This window comes from Fistularia commersonii, chromosome 1, assembly GCF_037954325.1.
Source record: "Fistularia commersonii isolate RoL2024-O1a breed Wild chromosome 1, RoL_Fcom_v1.0, whole genome shotgun sequence".
In the NCBI taxonomy this organism is placed as follows: domain Eukaryota; kingdom Metazoa; phylum Chordata; class Actinopteri; order Syngnathiformes; family Fistulariidae; genus Fistularia; species Fistularia commersonii.
Window position 1 is genome coordinate 13,418,707 of NC_141284.1, and position 20,484 is coordinate 13,439,190.

The window sequence follows — 20,484 nt, forward strand, 5'->3', positions numbered from 1 at the left end:
AGCTCACTGTTTAAAAATGACACGGTCCGCCTAGTGTCACGGCTGAAGGTTAAAAACGTTGACGTTACAGCACAAAACTGCAGTTTTAATTCATATACCGTTTATAATCGACGTATTCCACCATAATAAGACTACCGATCTCGTGAGACCATTTGTTTTAAAACATAGGGGGGGAAAAAAAAAAGTGTGAATAAACTCAAAAACAACTTCCAAAAATTAATTTCGTTAATAAAATATTTATATTACCGGAAGTGATCGCTTGGCAGTGACGCCCGCCCCGAAATATTTGTCTGGTGATGGAAATTCTTTCAGGAATGCGTTTTTCCTCTCTGTGTGCGCGTCTCGGGTCTGTCTGTGAGGTAAGACAAGTCCCTCCCCCTTCTCTGTGTGCTGGCTTCCCATTGGTTCAAGCCGTGTCTCAGGAATGTCCTTCAACAGTTTAAATACCGGTCGTGTCGATGAGAGGAGTCAGTGGAATAAGTTAAAGCATCGGATGTAATCCAGGAGACAGAAGCTCACTGAGACTTTCATTCGAAATCCCTTAAAGAATTAACATCTCCGTCGAAAGTGAGGGAGGGAATACGTGAAGAAGTTTTTCTTTCTTCTTTTTTTCACATTTTTTATCGGCCATTCTCCGTTTTAAGAGGTTGGTAGACTATTTTGCATGAAACACTTTCTGATGAAGAGGCTTAAACTAGTTCTGTCAAGTGACTGTGCGTTTGTTTATTGGTCATCGTAGAAGAATAGACTGAGGATTCAAGATGATGCTGGGGAGCATCGTCCTGATGTTGATGCTTTGGAGTTGTGAGGGAGCACGGCTGGCAGGTGAGGATGACACGGCTAGAAAAATGTTCAAGGGATAACAGATCACGCACATAGTTAATTATTGATTCCCTTGAACGCAAAAAAAACGATCTTCAGTGAAAAACAAAGACTTAAGGATGATTTTTCAGTTTTAATAGTGTCATTATGACCTTGTTTCTTTTTCTCTTTAAAACACAGAGAGCCAGGACGACAGCAATGTCTATGACCTATTCGATCTTGCACAAGTGAGCAAGAGAAACAACGGCGTGACTTTTGTGAAAGGCTCCGAACCATACAGTCCTGCGTACAAAGTCCTGAACCCAGACCTGATACCCGCCGTACCCGACAGCTCCTTCAAGGACCTGATCGATTCCATTCAGGCCGAGAGGGGCTTCATCCTCCTCCTCAACCTAAGACAGATGAAAAAGAACAGGGGAACCCTTTTGACCATCGAGAAGACCGACAACTCTGGACCCATTTTCAAGATCATTTCCAATGGCAAGGCAAATACTCTGGATGTGGTCTACTCCACCATGAACCAGCAGCAGGTTGTGTCCATTGAAGACGCGGGTCTGGCCACCGGACACTGGAAGAACATCACCCTTTTCATTCAGGATGATCGGGCACAGCTCTTTGTTGGCTGCGAGGAGATCAATGTGTCAGAGATGGATGTGCCAATCCACAAAGTGCTGACTCCAGACGTGCCAGACATTGCCAGGCTCAGAATTGGGAGGGGAGGTGTAAGGGACAGATTCATGGTAAGATCTGAATTGTTCAGACATAAAACATGGATAGCAAATCATTTATTGACGCTTCTTTTATCAAATAGTGTCTTAACCAAAACTCATTTCATAGGGAGTGCTTCAGAACATGCGCTTTGTCTTTGGGACCACTATGGATACCATACTGAGAAATAAGGGATGCCAAAGTGGAGGTAAATCTTGAACTGTTAATTACATGAATACAAATGATACCTCATTTTATGCACCATTTTCCTAGATAACCCCTAGAAATTAATTTTTCTTCTCTTTTACCCGTTCAGCAATATTGACTGATGTCATGACACTGGAGAACCCACATAATGGCTCCAGTCCTGCTATTAGCAGTGTTTACGCTGGCCAAAAAGCCAAAGGTGAGACCTTTCCGACAAAACTGAGCAATCACCTTCTGTTTCACTGGTAAGCTGTGAACTTTGAGAGCAGAGATCATTTACATTGCTCCTCTGTTATTATTCAGATCTGCAGTCGGTCTGCGGATTCTCCTGTGAGGACATTGCAAGCATTTTCAAGGAGCTCAGGGGACTCGGTGTGGTCGTTAAACAACTGTCAAATGAGCTCAGCAAAGTGGTAAGCGGCTATTTGTTCTCATCCTCATCTCCATCTTTCCCTCTGATTCCATTTAATACATCCCCCATGCATGCCACTTGTCACTTAAATCGCAGCCCACAGCCACATCCCTCACGCGAATACACAAATATTATGGGCTGTCTGTTGTATTTGCTTCACTACAATCAACCAATGTCTTAATCACATTGTAAGTTGGTGAATCATTTGTGTTGGAACCTTGGCTAGGTGAAATGTTTCCATCCTGAAAAACCTCCCGACTTTTTTTTTTCTGCAGTCTCAAGAAAGTGAACAACTTAAAATTCAAATGAACATCAGCGAAGTTTGCATTCACAACGGCATCGTGCACAAGAACAAAGACGAGTGGACCGTCGATGGCTGCACGGAGTGTACATGCCAGGTAAGTGTATGCTCCTGCATGAATGTTAATTGTAAACAAGCCAGAGAAATCTGAGGAAAGAAAAAAAATCCCTGTATTCCTGCAGCTGTATTCTCTAAATGATAGTTTCGCCACTGTCCCGACACCATCCCATTATTGAAATGAACAAAGCAACATGCTTCATTAGTTGTGATTGTCTAAGTGTTTGGTTAATTTCCGAAGGCAAAGCTAGTGTCAATCACTTTGTTGTACAATTTAGCAATCAGGCTTTTAGCTGTACCTACTCGCCGATTCAGTTTTCTTATACAAATTCATCTATCCCTCCAATTAGAACTCTGCTACAATTTGTCGAAAAATCTCCTGCCCTCTGCTCCCCTGTGTTAATGCCACCGTGCCAGACGGAGAGTGCTGCCCTCGCTGTGAAAACAGTAAGATTCCTTTGGACTTCTAAATGACTGATTATTTTCATAAGATTTCTTTTATATGCCCACTTCATGTCTTCCTATTAAGGTAAATAATCTCATATATAATCTATTTCCCCACTACAGAAAGTATCATCGATGGGGACAGTTGGTCTCCCTGGTCCGAATGGACCCATTGTTCGGTGACTTGCGGTCGTGGCATCCAGCAGCGCGGACGCTCCTGTGACCGCATCAACAACAATTGCAATGGCACCTCTGTTCAGACCCGTGACTGCTACCCTCAAGAATGTGACAAACGCTGTAGGTCAATTTACAAATCTGCCTTCAAGATTCGCAATGTTCTGATTTTGCAAGGGGTGTTTATTAATGATGCACATTGTGTTCATAGTTAAACAAGATGGTGGTTGGAGTCATTGGTCTCCCTGGTCTTCATGCTCTGTGACCTGTGGTGAGGGTGTCATCACCCGCATACGCCTTTGCAACTCTCCCACACCTCAGATGGGTGGCAGAGACTGCCAGGGAGAGGGACGTCAAACGGAAATTTGCCAAAAGTCTCCTTGTCCTAGTAAGTTGCTTTTCAGGTTCGAACATGGTTACAAGCTATGCATGTAGGAAAGTATGACTATAGTTACAATTTACCTTTTTAGTCAACGGCGGATGGGGACCTTGGTCACCATGGGACACTTGTTCTGTTACCTGTGATGGAGGAGTCCAGACCCGAAAACGGCTCTGTTCTGACCCCGTTCCACAGTATGGAGGGAAAGATTGTGTTGGTGACGCCACTATGAATCAACGATGCAACACACAGAAGTGCCCTATCGGTTAGGCTTTAATACAGATTATCTATTGATGTTTTTCAAAGAATTAAGACAAATGTCACAAAACATCGCCATTCTAAAGTGTTGGTTGTTCTTGTCTTCAGATGGCTGTCTTTCCAGTCCATGTTTCCCGGGTGCTAAGTGCAACAGTTTCCCTGATGGCTCTTTCATTTGTGGCAAGTGCCCACCTGGTTTTACTGGAGATGGCATCAAGTGCAAGGACATTGATGAGTGTGAAGAGGTGCCTGATGCTTGCCACACACACAATGGAGTCCATCGCTGTGTGAACACTGAGCCAGGTTACAACTGCCTGCCATGCCCCACACGTTTCTCTGGTCCTCAGCCTTATGGAAGAGGGGTGGAAGAGGCAACTGCTAAAAAACAGGTTTGAAATACTACTCACTGCTTTCAGATATGGGCTGGAGGCAACACATTTACACTGTATTAACCCTCTCAAATTTTTTGTGCCTCTAGGTTTGCAAACCCCGAAACCCATGCCGAGATGGTACCCATAACTGCAACAAAAATGCACACTGCATCTACTTGGGCATCTTTTCCGAATCCATGTTCCGCTGTGAGTGCAAGCCAGGGTACGCTGGTAATGGTTATATTTGTGGAGAAGACACTGACCTGGATGGATGGCCCAATGTTAACCTGCCATGTGTGCAAAATGCAACTTACCACTGCAAGAAGGTAGCCTGACTTCACACGGAAAGACATACAGATAAACATTCCTATCCAACCTTACTCAAGTACTGTGATAGTCATGCTAATCTCTTATTTGTGCTTTTCCAAACAGGACAACTGCCCCAACCTTCCCAACTCTGGCCAGGAGGATCATGACAAAGATGGCCTGGGTGATGAATGTGACCATGATGATGACAATGATGGCATCCCTGATGATAGAGTGAGTCATCACTCCAGCTTTTTGCTTTAAAATATGTTTACCCTGTAGACCAAACAGCGCTCAGCAGTAGTTGTTCTTCCTCAAGGTTAGAATGTAGAGCCTTTCTGTCTGTGTGTTTTCAAAAGGCTCACAGTGGAAAGCCACTTGTATTTGAGTAGTGCATTTTAATTTCAGATAAAGATGGGGTGGCGTTTTCCCATAATTGTAAGTGTGGAGTTGGAAAGTCAGGCAGGATAAATTGCTGTGGTATTAAATTACAAACTCTTGCCATGGAATGTCACAGTCCAGCAACTTTAGGGAAAAACAATCATGGGAACATTGTATCTTGAGTAATATTAGTAATCTGTCTTTTGATGTTTCTCTGTTGCTTTAGGACAACTGCCCCAGAGTATACAACCCTGCCCAGTATGACGCAGACAGGGATGATGTCGGTGACCGTTGCGATAACTGTGTGTTTGAAGCCAATGTTGATCAGACTGACACTGATGATAATGGGGAGGGTGATGCCTGTGCTGTTGACATTGATGGTGATGGTAAGAAATCTCTCTGGATTTATTTGTTCTCTTTTGACAGTTGCTCTGTTCAGTAAACCAAAATAAGTTTCAAATATTTATACATATTTATGTCTTGAACAAGGTATTTTGAATGAGAATGACAACTGCCCATATGTATACAACGTGGATCAGAGAGATACTGACAGAGACGGCGTGGGAGACCATTGTGACAACTGCCCTCTGGAGCACAACCCTGATCAGGTAATTCATGCTGCATTATAGGCTAGGCTGTGCTCCAAAACACAATATATCATGTAACTATGTCAAAAGTCACTGTGGGATGCGTTATCAAAGGCCATTGCATCTCACATACAGTATTGTTTTTGGTGCAACACAGTGAATCATTATCAAATGATAGTTCAAGCATCATACAATAAGGCAGTCAGGCACTGAAAAATCTCATCGTGAAGGAATTCTCTGCTCCCACAGATCGACTCCGACTCAGATCTGATAGGAGACAAGTGTGACAACAACCAGGACATTGATGAGGATGGTCACCAGAACAATTTGGACAACTGCCCCTATATCCCAAATGCCAACCAGGCAGACCACGATAAGGATGGGAAGGGTGATGCATGTGACCATGATGATGACAATGACGGTATTCCCGATGACAAGGACAACTGCAGACTTGCCTTCAATCCCGATCAGCTTGACGCTGATGGTGAGTCACTCGCTCTCTCTCTCTCTCTCTCTCTCTCTCTCTCTCTGTCAAGTGTGATCCAATTTATTGACTATTTTCCTTCTAGTTTCTATCCAGAATGTGGTTTGATTCTTTTGCTATCTTTTTCATTTGTACATCTCATTGCACATATTTTCTCCTTAGGTGATGGACGTGGTGATGTGTGCAAGGATGACTTTGACCAAGACAATATCCTGGATATTTACGACGTATGCCCAGAGAACTTTGCAATCAGTGAAACAGACTTTCGCAGATTTCAAATGGTTCCCCTGGACCCTAAGGGTACCTCCCAGATTGATCCCAACTGGATGGTCAGGCATCAGGGCAAGGAATTGTTGCAGACTGTCAATTGTGACCCAGGCATCGCTGTTGGTACGTAACACATTATCATGTATCTCATGTATGACATAGACGCACTATAGTAACCAGCAAAATTCAAACAATCTCCTGCTATTTTTTAGGTTATGATGAGTTCAGCGCTGTGGATTTCAGTGGAACGTTCTTCATCAACACGGACAGAGATGATGACTACGCTGGTTTCGTGTTTGGCTACCAGTCTAGCTCTCGCTTCTATACTGTCATGTGGAAACAGATCACACAGACCTACTGGTCTCACACACCCACAAGAGCACAAGGGTACTCAGGACTGTCCATCAAAGTGGTCAACTCCACCACAGGACCTGGTGAGCACCTGAGAAATGCACTGTGGCACACTGGAGACACAGCAGGACAGGTAAATACAGATTAAGAGGCAGGAGGTGTGATAACATTACAAATGTGGGATTATTTTGCACGGCTTGAACTTCTGCATTTCCTTGTTTTCAGGTCCGCACCCTGTGGCATGACCCTAAGAACATCGGCTGGAAGGATTTCACTGCTTACAGATGGCACCTGACCCACAGACCCAAGACTGGACTTATTAGGTGAGTTAAAAGCCACAGAACCATGATATTTTTCACGGGCAATTTAATAAATGATATGAGCTCATATGTCTGTACTCTTGTTTTCAGAGTGGTAATGTATGAAGGAAAACGAATCATGGCTGATTCCGGAAACATCTATGACAAGACATACGCTGGCGGACGACTAGGCTTGTATGTCTTCTCTCAGGAGATGGTTTATTTCTCAGACCTCAAATACGAATGTAGAGGTAAGACATTTTTATTGCTTATATTGTCAACAACCATAAGCTTTGACCAGGACTTCATAGCATTCCCCCTCTTTTATTTCTTACAGATACATAATTGGATGACAGCTCCCTTCAGAAGAATGACTGTCGATATGCATATATATTCTGAAACCTGGATAATGTTTTTAACTTTTCCTTTGAGAAATGCACATTGGAGGGAAGACGAGCAAGTGAGGTAGCCTGAGGTGAATTGACCTCTGGACTTAAGGCCAAATGCAAGTTAAGTGATGGTTCCGCATTAATGCATCAAACTCTTTGTGAGTGCAGCTCTGCTCAGAAGAAACTGGCCCTCTCACTTTGTCGCGCTGGTTTACATTGAAGAAGGGTCACATTTATTGCTTTGCACACCAGAACTCTTGAGGTAATCCTCTGAGGATGAGAGACCAAAGGGAAACTTTTTCTATTTTTTTTATTTCATTATTCTTGAGCATTAATGCACATCTGCTGTGGATTCAAACATACTTGTATCAGTATGAACAAAGTAGTGGGAGAAAATTCTTTGACCGGGGATATATTACCCATAGAAGGAGTTATAAAGGACAGTATGGACAGACTGATATACTCAAAGAGAACTATATTCGGTTTGTGTGCACCTCCACAAAGCATTGTTATGAAGACAACCACGTCAAAAAATTATTTTTTTTCTTGAACTGACCCACAATTTCTCAATCCTGCAGTAATTTGTCCTACAAGCTCTATTCAGCCTGGAGCTAGAACTCATCCAAAACATTATACCTAGACATCTCAGGAAAGAGCAGTAACATAAAGAGCACAAAATTCAGGACAGCACAGGGCTCAAAGCAGGCAATGCTTTGGAACAGTCAATATTGGGAGATATTATGTTAATATCTCTGAATTGTACTGACCATGTCAAGGGACATAAAGAGCTAGGGCCAGTCTATTTTCCTTATCATGAGTCAACCAATGTGAGTATGGCTGTAGCTTTTATACTTATCTGCTTATTCATCAAGCCTTGCCATTAAAATGAAGTGAAACTTTACCTTCTAATGAAAGAATTGGATTGGACTAAAATAGTGGAAAAATATCATGTGCTTTTACAATGTGCTTCTGTAAGGTATACATGACTGGTGTGTCTGAGCATATGTGTACATTAATGACATTGGATAAAAAGGGAACCCTTTATGTACAAATATTACCTCATTAAATAGTCTTGTATTGAGGCCAGCAATACACAAAAGTAATTTCTTAACAACAGTGTGTACAATGGATGGCTTCTTTTATTAAGGAAGACTTAAGTATCATTTGTATTTTGTATATAAGATATTTTTGTAGGAAAAGAAGCCCCCTAAGGAACGTAGGATTATAATGTTGTGCTTTACATATTTCTTGTGCCTTTTTGATAAATTATTATATTTGTTTAATGTTGAGGTTATTTCATCTGTGTAGATAAATGATATTTAAATAATTTATCCAGAAGCGTAGCCTCATGAATCGTTTCTGTCTGTATAAAATTGTTTGCACACTGACATGAGGATGTCTCAGTTTTTTATGTTTTTTTTTTTAATTATTCCTGAAGCTTTTCTTTAACCTTTTGTACCATAGTTTCTACTGAAAATGCTTTTTATCCACTTCCTTGTTATTTTGTATTGTCAAATGAATAATAAACACTTAAGAAAAAAACATCTTTATTTTTCATCATCTTTTGTGCTTTTCAAACACAAGGTAAAACATTTTGCCAAGGTCCTCTTTCGTTGTATTCGGACTTAATATTTACCTATATCCTTGAGTTATTCTAGTAAAAGCAAAGGCAGCAGAGCCATGCTGTGTCCAGCAACTGGAATCTATTAGCTGAATCAATGAAGCTATGGAGAAAGGGAGTACCCCGGGTAGTCAATGGCAAGAAAACATGACAAAAAATGAAATTAATTTGAACAGCACATTCAACAGATCTCATTACAGCTCTCTAAGGCATCACTGAAACTCCACATAATCTGCAGACGTAAAGACCTCGGCAGGCTGGAATGGTAAATTCACTGTCTTAAGGAGAACAAACTTGTGTGATGGTAGCTTCAGCTGGCCATGACCCTCTCTTACAAGTAAGAATGTGCACAGAAATGCTGGGCCTCACCAAAATGCTTTAGTAAAGGATCGACAGTCTAGATTGTTTTTTAGCACTGCTGCTATATATAAGACCTGAGACTGATGCGTGATTTATAAAGCAAGCTTGGACTACTAATGCAACAATGCTGTCATCTAAGGCATCAAGTGTCTCGCCAAAAAACCCAGACAGTCTAAAAATGCCCAATAAGTTTTCTTTACATTAGAAGTGACTTCATTTTTACCATAGTGAGCAGACCTTGGCTCCACAGCCCAAAGTAACAAGTATATTCTTCCGCATTTGTCAGTTACAGTTACCTACAACAGACCTCCGAAAATATGTTTGTGCTTGTTTTCTTGGACTTGTGTTGTGGTGTCTGTTTAGATTCCTGGACAGATAGTGCTGCGGGTTTCATTGACAGTGGGTCTCTCATTGGTGTTTGACCTTGAGAGGCTCACCTGGCTGACATGCTTTCAGTCCAAGGAATGTGAGATCAGCCCCTGTCGCTGATGGCGTCAGTATGTAGGGGTGAAGTGGGGAGTGAGATATACAGGCGTTTCGGTCTATGCCAGGAGAATGGATAAAACAGGACCTCGAAGCTGAGGTTAACCACGTGCTCACACTCACACTGCGCAAACAAGAGCAATAGGAGCTATGTCAACAGCCAAGTAAATCTTCCTCTAAAAACAATACAAAAGAAAAATTGTCAATGTCTGTGTAACCCCTATGAATATAGAGCTACTAAAATGTAGTTATATAGGGATTGCATATAGATGGCGCACTATGCTGCCCGGCGAATAGTGATCAACTAGGTTCTTCTACTGCTATGCATGGATTATCTGTCCTTGGAGCCTGATAGTCACAAAATGAAAGACATCTTTGTTATTAATGATCATTTTACTAAGTATGCTGTAGTCATTCCTAAAAAAGATCAGAAAGCTACAGCAGTTGCAAAGTCACTCTGGGAGCAGTTCTTAGTGCATTATGGGTTCCCTGAGCACCTACTTAGTGACCAGGGCAGGGACTTCAAATCCCAACTCATTAAAGAACGATTTGCCCTTGCTGGTATCGCCAAAGTGCACACCAGTCCTTATCATCCAAGAGGAAAACTGAAAGAACATTTCAATAGTACTCTTTTTTGGCATGTTAGGTACATTGACTGACAAGAAGAAAAATCACAGGTGTGACTAGGTGAAACCTCTGATCCATGCCTATAATTGTATCAAGAATGAGGTCACTGGGTTTAGCCCATAGGAGTTGATGTTTGAGCGCCAACCAAACACTCTCAGTAGACATTGTATTCTGTTTGCTTCATAAGAATTGTGCTCCCAAGACTTATTCTCAATATGTGAAAGCTCTGAAATCACAGCTCGGAGAAAGCTATCAGATAACCAAGGGGAATTCGCTGAAAGTAGCTGAGTGAAACAAACGTCATTTTGACAAGAAGGTGAGAGTCTACCTTAGAAGAAGGCGATCAAGTATATGTACAAAATTTGAGAATTAGACACAAACTTGCAGATAAATTTACTAAGTACAGAGTCCTGGGATGGGAGATGGGAGACCTTCCCATGTATACAGTGGAGCCCATAGATGGAGATGGCCCCATCCGAACTCTACATCGGGATCATCTACTGCCTTGCGGTGACTTGTGTGAGGCTGAAGAAGATGGACCAACAATGTCAAAGGCCCAATGGCCAAGAACCAGACGGAGTCAAGCTCAGCCCCCTGAGAATCTTGACTCAGAGGATGATTTGTCATGCTATTCCTTCCAGCCATCTGTCATTCCCGAAATACCCTTCTTTGAGGTGCTTGAAGTTCCATTGACAGCTGAACCTGCTGAACAACGGACTACCCATCTCTTTGATGAACCAAATGTAAACCACCCTGTGGTTTATTCAAAGCCTGTCAGAGAACCTCCTGTAGCACTTCAAACAGAGGAACCAGAGAATGCGAATGAAAAACTTCCTGTTGAAGTGGAGGTGACCTTGCCAGATGTGACAAGTGGCACTTCAGCTGCTGTTGATGGAGAGACATCCTGCCATGAAACCGATGCTGCTGTTGACATTCAGCAAAGCACTGATCAAGATAATACAGACACATATAGAGGCTGATAGAGCAACCGAAACCATTGACAGGACACGTAGGTCAGAAAGGACACGTGGATAACCTGGTCGTTTTCACTACCCTGAGTTAGGGAGGCCCTTAATCTCCCGCTTTGAACATGAGTTAATGAGCTCCCTGCTCTTGAATTGAAAAAAGATGTAGAATACAGAGATCAACATTTAGCTTACTGACAAGAAGGTTTCCTATCAAACCAGCCGGAGTAGATTTTGAGAATTGTGTTGTGAGTTATTACAGTTACATATGCACTTAGTGTTAATTTTAATGTTTAATCCGCTTTGGTATATCCTATGCCATTAAGTTTGTCTGATTAATAGGTAGCAAATGCTCTAGTTGCTGGTGCTGCATAAAAGCACGGCCAGTGGAGTAGCCAACTGAACCATATCTGAACACTAAAAGGAATGAAGCGCTTATTTTGCTTACTTTACGCCACTCAGTTTAAGCCAGTTAGCCAGGGGTAATGGTTTTCACTAAGCACTTTGTTTCTTCAGTTAAAAAGTACATTTTATTGTGTGATTTATGCAATATATTTTCTTTCCACTGAGGAGTAAGTTTATAAGTAAGGCAAATGCTTATATCATAATATTATGGGTTGACGTGATGAGGACTTCATCTCATTGTTAAAAAGGGGTGTATCCTTAGCTATTGGTTACACAAATGTATAAGAATATAATTAGAATGGAATCATTCATGAGTCTGCACTCTGTGTAGATTTGTTTTATGGTGAGCGACAGATTCCAATCCAAGATGGCGAGCCCAGGCCCCAGTAAAGACTGAGGACGGTCAAAACAGTGGTGTGGCCAACCATGTGATTTTCTCAGAGGAACCTGATAGTTGATCACTTCAACAACAGATAAATAAGAGTACCAAATAAGAGTGCTTCCACTGACTCAACTCAGTCATTGGATAATATTTTTGGGGGGATACTGTTTGGAATTTATTTTTGGACTAAGGACTGAGTTATTTTCGTTATTGCTTTGAAGAGTTCTTCTTTTTCTTCTTTTTCCTGTTCAGTGAGTCAATAAATGTGTTAACTGTTCAGCTCATTTTTACTGGTCTCTGTAATTTTTGTGAGACACCTAAGCCATTCCTCTCTCCCAAGCCTAGGTAGATGTTTAGTGCTTACAGGTCCAAATCTACAAGTGCTACGCCTGTCTGTAGGATTGTTTTCTTCGTCTTGTTCAAAAAATGAAAATTGACCTTGAAACAGGTCGCAGGGTCCAATTTCAGCAGACCCTTCCTATCTGACCCAGTCTGCAGACAATGACCCATAGAGGCAGGAATGAACGGAATGCTTTGCATTTCGAGGGGTGTAGCTCAACTGCACCTGATGATCTTCAGAACAGACTTCACCCCTGCCTTCATTAACACCCATTACATCTATGTGACTTCATGTTACTAACACAGACACTGTGTCTCATCACCCTACACTGCTGTTGGATGGGGTTTTGTGTTCAGTAGAACATTCTGCGGCCTGTACCCAGTGATTAGACTTAATGACAGCAATTTTCTGTTCTCATCTGTGATACTTAGGCTAATACAAAGGGTGTCCCTGCTGCGATGTTTCCTTATGCAAGGCCAGGAACCGCAATTAAAAACAATGGGATGTTATGTAGCAACATGTTAAAAACATTCAGAGTAATAAAGGTTAAATAGCTTACTTCCTCCAATTTAAACGTCTTCAGGCTTAACATAGTTTTTAAATATTACATTGTATTCATTGTTCATTAATATTGTACAAATTTGAGAGGCATGCAGTGTCAACCAAAGTTGTCACAACCATCAGCATAGTGGATGCACCAACATCATCGATAATGTCCATCTTGTTTTTTTAGGGTCTCACAGGGCTAATCTCCGCAGGGCCCTGGTTCAAGCTCTGTCAGCTCACAACAGTTCAGCAGGCAAAACAACTGCTCCTCACTCAGATGCGGTGACTCATTCTGCAGGAAAATAAATGAATAAATAAACAACCAAATCAATGTGAGTGTTTTTAGACTTCAGGGTTGCGTGTATAAAAGATACAGAGTACATGTGCACAGATTTGTTTTGCATGTGTGAACCTATCAATTCAGTCTTTCACAGCTGTTCAGACGCAGCAAATACAAGGTAACACATGTTTATTACTTCAGCAGAGAAGATTGAATATTTTTCAGCATATCTCAGCATTCTGTTCATATTCATAAAACCCTTCCAAGATGTGTTCAGTTACAGATATCATATTCCATGGATGAGTGAAACATATCAAAGTCTGTGCTGCTGTGGTTGTCCCCCATTTCACCTGAAAGTTTAAAAAAGGTTAAAGATGGAATTTTCAGCATTTTTTTTTAATGTTTTTTTTTTTTTTGAAAGACTAGGGTGATGCTTAATTTGGCACCTTTAACTGATTTGTATTTTGATGCCCTTATCATAGTAATAAGGTAAGGCATGTCTCATTTACCAATGCATGAGTGCTAACAGATCATTCCTTGGTGTGGGAATGCAGCACTTTTGTTTAGACAGCTGCGACTCAACAGAAAATGTGTTCCAACAATATCAACTCATTACCTTTCATGACACAAAAATTAAGCCAAAGTATGTTCAGTAAATCCAGATCTTAAATCTCTGAACGGAATCTCTGTCATTATTCATAGTAGTCATGTGTACTCCTGTTTCCAGCTTTCAGCCTCGACTGAACTAAATGTTAGGGACATGCTGCATTATGCCCTAAAGCTTAACTAGAAATCCTAAAAGTTTTTGATGTATGTCTTTTTGCAAGGGAGACACAGAAAAGGCAAGCCATTGGACCTTCTAATCACTTCTAAATCTGACAATGTTAAAGTATGAGAGAAAAACAAACATTGAGCAATTAAAAAGTCATCATATGGGATTTTGGAGAGCTCACTTCTTTGTATGGAAAATCTATATTGAAATGGCCATTCTTTTTTGGATTCTGTTTCCTGCTTTTCATTCTCTCTAAGCTGGTCAATAAATTTTTCTTGAACTGTTTTCTGTCTGGTTCTCATTTCCAATATTGTTTTATTCCTCTACTGTATAGCTTCAAAGCATAAGCCATAAAGAAGAAAAAAAATCAAAAGGTAGTGGGAAACTAAAGCTTGCTCCACTGAGGAAACCTTGCTCACACACTCTGTTCAGAGACAACAAATATGACACCGATGCAGATATTTTCACCTCTTCCCCACACCACATGGGGTCACAAAATCACATTCCTGCGTCTCATCTATCCCAACTAGCTGGAGGTAATGCTCTTCATCGATCATACTTTCTTTCACAAGACCACCCTTTGCAACTTTAAAGGTTATAGATGCCTAAAGAGGGTCCTGCCCATCTTCAAAGTCCCCCAGAGTGACATTTACTAAAAATGTTTGGGGCACAGAGGGATGTGTTATGTTTGCCCTTCATGACCCCAGCAGTAACCCAAACTTTGTACATCACTGGCAGACAGAGGTCCGGAGGCACTGTGAATGCATTCCTGCTTTCATACCCCCTGCAGCCTTGTGTTTTTGTTCCTGGGCATGAAGCAAGGAGGGCTCCTTGATTGTGGTCTTGACCTACACTTAAAGGTAAACTACTATGAAAAGCATTGCATATGTATATTCATATACAAGAAACACATATACAGAAATTACAAAAATTATTTCATCGTGGATACAAGTACTTCACCCCATTGTTTACTTCATGTTTTAACCAGCGGCAACAAGAAAATGTCGACTGACAAAAATAGCACAAATTTACACTAAAATAAGTAAACCACTAATGTAGTGCCACATGCTGCAACTTGAGACATTAAAAAAAAATGCTGGTCACTTGCAGACATGTCAGTATTATTGTCTGTGGATAGGGCAATAAAAAAAGCTCCCCACAAGCTGGAGTATTAATGGCAAGCAAAGCCTTTAACTATTCCCAGCCGTCCTGGCGATGGAGAAGTACAAGTCTGACTTTCCTAAAGAGTAAGAGTAGGTGGAAGGTTGGGGTGGGGGGTAAGAAAGTGCTTTTACTGCTGTGACAAAATGCCATGACTCTTTCAAAGTGGTTAGTACTCCTTTGCCCCAGATACTTGGGAGGAAAAGGGTGCCTGTGGGGGTCTGATTTGTGTTTTTCCTGTCTGTCTACTCTTTACAGAGCTTGTTAGACAGAAGTGCTTTCTCTGTCCAACAGACATAATATTCAGTTGGTACTGTTCCTATACCATTTTTTTTTCCTACCTTTCCTACAAATTCCATTGCCAGAACCAGTTTATCTGTATGTACTGCAAACAAAACAAAGGAGGAGCCATGTGATATAGCAGTGTACAACACTGGACGATCACTGATCATTAGAATAATTATTGTAAAATGGCACATATGCAGTTTCAAAAAATGAAGAAACAGCCCCATGCTTTATGATCTCCATTACTTTCAGTCTTACATTAAAACGCCCTTTAGTGCTCTAATCTTGACTTAACCTGGTAGATATAGAAGAGGGGCTTTACTGTTGTTTAGGTACAAGCAGTCACAAAATCGAACACAATTTACTGAAAAATATACAATTAATTGTCCAGTGCCAGGCTTGATATCAGTCCAATATGAAAAACAATGGAGAAAAACAAAATAAACAATAAACATATGCATGTTTGATTGGAGTAGGATTGAATAAACAGAAAAGATTAAGATTTTGTCAGATTTGTCTTTATGTCAGGTGTTAATGGAAAGAGCCAGAATCACAACAACCAGTCACAAAGTATTCCTCCAAACTCTCCCACCTGCCATTCAGACCCAGCAGTATTAATTCAGTGTATCCAGCTCTCCTGACCTGCAGCCAAAATAAAACATATGCATAGAAAGCAAGGAAATCCCTACATTCCTGTTTTGTTTAGGCTCTGCTCACATTGTATCCAATTTGACATTTGCCATGCAGTCATTAGTCACTGGGTCTCCTCCTTGAAGATTTGGATGATGCAAAAATTATAGTAAGCCCAATGTGTTTGAGTCAACTTCCAAGGTGTAGGCTCTCCATAACAAATGATCCAGAATAGGCCTCTCATCCAACAATGACAGAGCTTTCTAGCCCGACAGCTAAGTAATATTACTGCAAACTCTGTAGTTTTCAGGTATTCACACATTTATATGTAGGGTCTGCTTCATGGCCAAAGACATTTGCAACACACCCTGAGGCACCCTGAGGTCCTGAGAGTGCCTATTACTTTTTTTTAAATTAACACCTCTTTTGGGTTGTATAACTGCAAGAGCATAATGGTCAGTATCTAATTACGTGTTGTGATAAAAATATTTCTTAATCCCATAAACCATGGTATTTGCTTAATATCAGTTTATTGTCTTTACAATTTCCTACAAGGTCTTATATGCCCTTTAATTCAACAGCATTTAACATCAACATCCCATTCACGTACTGCACTACTTGTCTTTACAGAGCAATTGAATACAGCTGATAGAAAGATATAAATAGGTATAAAATCGTATCTCATTTATTAAACTTAAGGATGTGTTTATAAAATACTGGGAAAATTGTCCTGAATTGCTTGTCTATATATGTGGCCCTGCGATATATGTGGCCCACGAAGATGGTTGGATGGATGGATGTGTTTATGTTTATGGACAATTCCTTAATCTCATCACCTGTTTTTATAAAATACAGACCATATGGCAAAAGAGGCGTGTAAACATAGTCTACCATGTGTTGGGTTGCAAAAGGAAAAAAAAAGAAATATCTGTAGTGCAATTCTAAAACGGTGAAACTGAGTAATTAGAAAGACCACTGTCCTACAATTCACATGTATCCTTTCTAACTCCAAGAGCTAGTGAGTGAGAGCAGGCACTGAAGCTAAAAACGCCCCCCTGGGTTCATACCAGGGTATAATAACAGGGTAATGATCACTACTAGTGCTGTAATTTTATTTGTCTATTATCTATCTTGACAAGGACTAAAATAAAATCATATCTACATCACTAGCTTCCAAAAAAGATCAACTTGTAATGATTGTTTGTTGGGATACAGAATGTTGGCACTACATATTCAGTAAAGGTTGCAGCAGGGCACTGATAGGACAAAAAGTGCTTGTGCTTGCACTTCTATACTATATTCTAGTGGAAACCTACCTTCATGTCTCACTGGGAAGAAAAGTTGTCTTTCTCTCAAACTGTAGTCATTTGGATTAAAAGAGATACAGCAATGGTACTTGAAATGACACTTGTTCAGTGAAATTAGTCGCCATCAAACTTTGCATAAAACTTACACAGATGGTACACAGTTAAGATAAACCAAAGATCTCTGAAAGTGCATGGCAGTCCAAATATTTTGTTTGACTATGGTGAATATTCTTGGTGTGCTTATATTCTAATGTTTGTCTACATTTGTTAAATAATTCTCTCTGATCATTTTCTACCCGCAACGGCACTGGGGATTTGTTTTGGTCTTTGGTTTCATACAGACATCCTCCTAAGCGCTAAAGTTTCTAACATAGTTCACGTTTTGGTTTCGTTGATGACTACTGAGTGCATTATTAATCATACACATTTGAATTGTTTTCTGTAGTACTGCCATTCAGCATTTCTTGTGTGTCCACCTGTTTTTAAGTCAACATAGTGGGAATGTTAGAAGCTCTGTGAGCAGATGCAAATTTGTTGCATCGTTCTTTGACCTCTTAATCTATGATGCTTAGTTGGACGGAACAGAGATATAATACTGAGCTTTAATGGACATGAGCAAGATGGTTTGGAGGCATGAAATGTCTGGTCTTGTATACATTATTATTCATCCTTTACTTTACCTGCATTTGAATTCTCATTCTGTCGAATTTAGAAAGGGTGGTGTAGCTCAGAGGATGAGAGTGGTCATCAATCATACCTGATTCAATTCCAGACTCCTCCCAGCCTGTCTATGCCAAGGGGATGCCTACTGCTCATGATTCATTCATGATGGTTAAATGCAGTGGTTGAATTTTGCTGACATGACTAAATGTTGAAAAACAGGCTTTCTCTTTTTCTTTTCTTTTTCTAAAATGGATTTGGATGGCAGTTCATCAATTCTGGAGAAATATATAAACAACTACGTATTTGTTTATAGATAAATTCTTCTTCTTCTTTCGGCTATTCCCTCCAGGGGTCGCCACAGCGAGTCAACTTTCTCCATCTAACCCTATTCTCTGTATCTTCCTCTCTCACACCAACTACCTTCATATCCTCTCTCACTACGTCCATAAATCTTCTCTTTGGTCTTCCTCGAGACCTCTTGCCTGGCAGCTCCTATTCCAGCATCCGTCTACCAATATATTCTCTATCCCTCCTCTGTACATGACCGAACCATCTCAGTCTGGCTTCTCTGACCTTCACTCCAAAACATCTAACATGTGCTGTTCCTCTGATAGACTCATCCCTGATCCTCTCCATCCTGGTCACTCCCAAAGAGAACCTCAACATCTTCATCTGTAACCTCTAGTTCTGCCTGCTGTCTTTTGGTCATTGTAACAGTTTCTAGGCCATACATCATCACTGGTCTCACCTCATTCTTTTACACCTTCCCTTTTATTCTGGCCGATAGTCTTCTATCACATAGTACCCCTGACACTTTTGTCCACCCATCCCAACCTGCTTGGACACGTCTCTTCACCTCTTTTCCACACTCTCCGTAGCTCTGGACTGTTGACCCCAAGTACCTGAAATCCTCCAGCTTCTTGATCTATTTGTTTATATATAAATATATAAATGTATTTAATATGACATATAAATATATAAACAAATACAAATATCTATTTGTATTTGAGGGTGCCTCCTAGAATGAATTCCTCACTGTCCATTTTTCCCAAACTAAACAAATATCAAACCCATTCGCCCTTTGTTCTTAACACATTTTTCTGCTGTGTCTTTAGCTACGGTGTTTTAGAAAAGAGTGACAGGTATGTGGTAACTGTGCGTAACCTCTTAAAAGCAGACGGTTCTCAATGGTTGCCAAGGAGCACTTCATTGTGTGGATATCAACTAAGAATGCCACAAAGCCATGAAATACTAGGCAGTACAAAAGGAACAAACTGGGAGAAATAACAGACCGAAAAAGGGTCTGATTTATCTTGCTCGAAGAAGAGGTGGGAAATTGACTGGAATTAACCAACAGCTATCTCTATGTTCACATCAAATATTATAAAGTATGGCCTATGTATGGCCATTTTAATTCTAGTGCGGGACTAGTACTGGCACTTGTCTAGATCAGACAAAGAGGTTACTTGACCAGAAAAAAAGTGCATTTTGCTTGCTTTTCATGTGTCTCACATTGAACAGTATAAATCTAAACTATATTTTAACCTGCCATGTGATGGGGGAAGAAGAGAGTTGGGGAGAGAGAGGTGGGAGGATAAAAGTTCACTGATTAATCTTCATTTGAAAAGTTGAAAGGTGCCAGTATGGTAAATGCTGCCAAAGACACTGAGGCAAAGTGCCATCTCTTTGCCTGCACAAATGCACCAAGGAAGCTGATGCTTGTCTTCTTCTTAACCTTCCCATTCCCTATGATATGATGCGATACTATGCAATTTTTGGGGGAAAAAAAGACCATTTTTAGAGGCACAGTCCAAATCAGCTACGTTTTACATTATTTTAAACAGAGAAGACCCTTAAGTGGCTTTTCAAATGGAAAGTCAGATGTGATTACATATGAATTGAAGAATTTAACCAGTAAATTGCTCTTTGAAGTATATAAGTCATATAAAGAAAGAAAGAGGAAGGGCCATCCAGAGACAGTGATATTGTATTAGTTTCACAATCCAAATGACAGAGGATAAGGTTCGTGCTCGTAATAATTTGTCCACACGTGTCTACCAGCTCCAAAGAACCGTTTTAATGCAGAACACAGGTGGTGTGTCGACATAGTGTGTTTTTTATAATGCCTTTCGCTGTGTTAGAGTATGAGCAAATATGGCTGCTGTGAACTCACAGTCATATCCTGGCTCTGACCCAGAATCTCCAGCTGCTGTTGGATCTTTTGAAGCCGTCTTTCCTGCTCTCTCCTCTCCCTTATATCCTGCAGGACCTTCTCTCCTGACTGCAGGTCGTTTTCATACTTCAAGCCAGCCCCTGAATTATGGACCTGACACACAACAGACAAAGTTGTTTTCGCTGGAAGCAAACAGATTATCTCACATTTGGATGTACTAGTGTGTTGCTCTGCAGTCACACACACAGTTCATGGCTGCTGCTTGGAAACATTTGACTTGGGATGAA

The 20,484-nt window shown here is 40.8% G+C and overlaps 2 protein-coding genes across 2 annotated transcripts in view; one reads left to right on the top strand and one right to left on the bottom strand.

The window, feature by feature from the left end:
* The first annotated feature begins 462 nt into the window (after window positions 1-462).
* On the top strand, window positions 463-8,741 carry thbs1a (thrombospondin 1a). Its single transcript, XM_086148978.1, has 22 exons — window positions 463-646; window positions 740-825; window positions 1,003-1,562; window positions 1,660-1,738; window positions 1,847-1,936; window positions 2,041-2,150; window positions 2,425-2,547; window positions 2,858-2,954; window positions 3,075-3,248; window positions 3,337-3,513; window positions 3,596-3,769; window positions 3,871-4,151; window positions 4,241-4,459; window positions 4,566-4,673; window positions 5,047-5,206; window positions 5,310-5,428; window positions 5,657-5,891; window positions 6,054-6,281; window positions 6,371-6,642; window positions 6,735-6,832; window positions 6,920-7,059; window positions 7,146-8,741. The coding sequence occupies exons 2-22, from the start codon at window positions 762-764 to the stop codon at window positions 7,151-7,153; spliced, it is 3,516 nt and encodes a 1,171-aa protein (XP_086005104.1). The 5' UTR covers window positions 463-646; window positions 740-761; the 3' UTR covers window positions 7,154-8,741.
* A 1,817-nt stretch (window positions 8,742-10,558) lies between these two features.
* The window catches only part of fsip1 (fibrous sheath interacting protein 1), a 38,159-nt gene continuing 28,233 nt past the window's right edge, over window positions 10,559-20,484 (bottom strand). The window contains exons 8-9 of the mRNA XM_086169616.1: window positions 20,198-20,350; window positions 10,559-13,218 (exon numbers count right to left, since the gene is read on the bottom strand). Coding sequence (XP_086025742.1) covers window positions 13,126-13,218; window positions 20,198-20,350 — 246 coding nt within the window. The 3' untranslated portion in view covers window positions 10,559-13,125. The remainder of the gene's footprint in view (window positions 13,219-20,197; window positions 20,351-20,484) is intronic.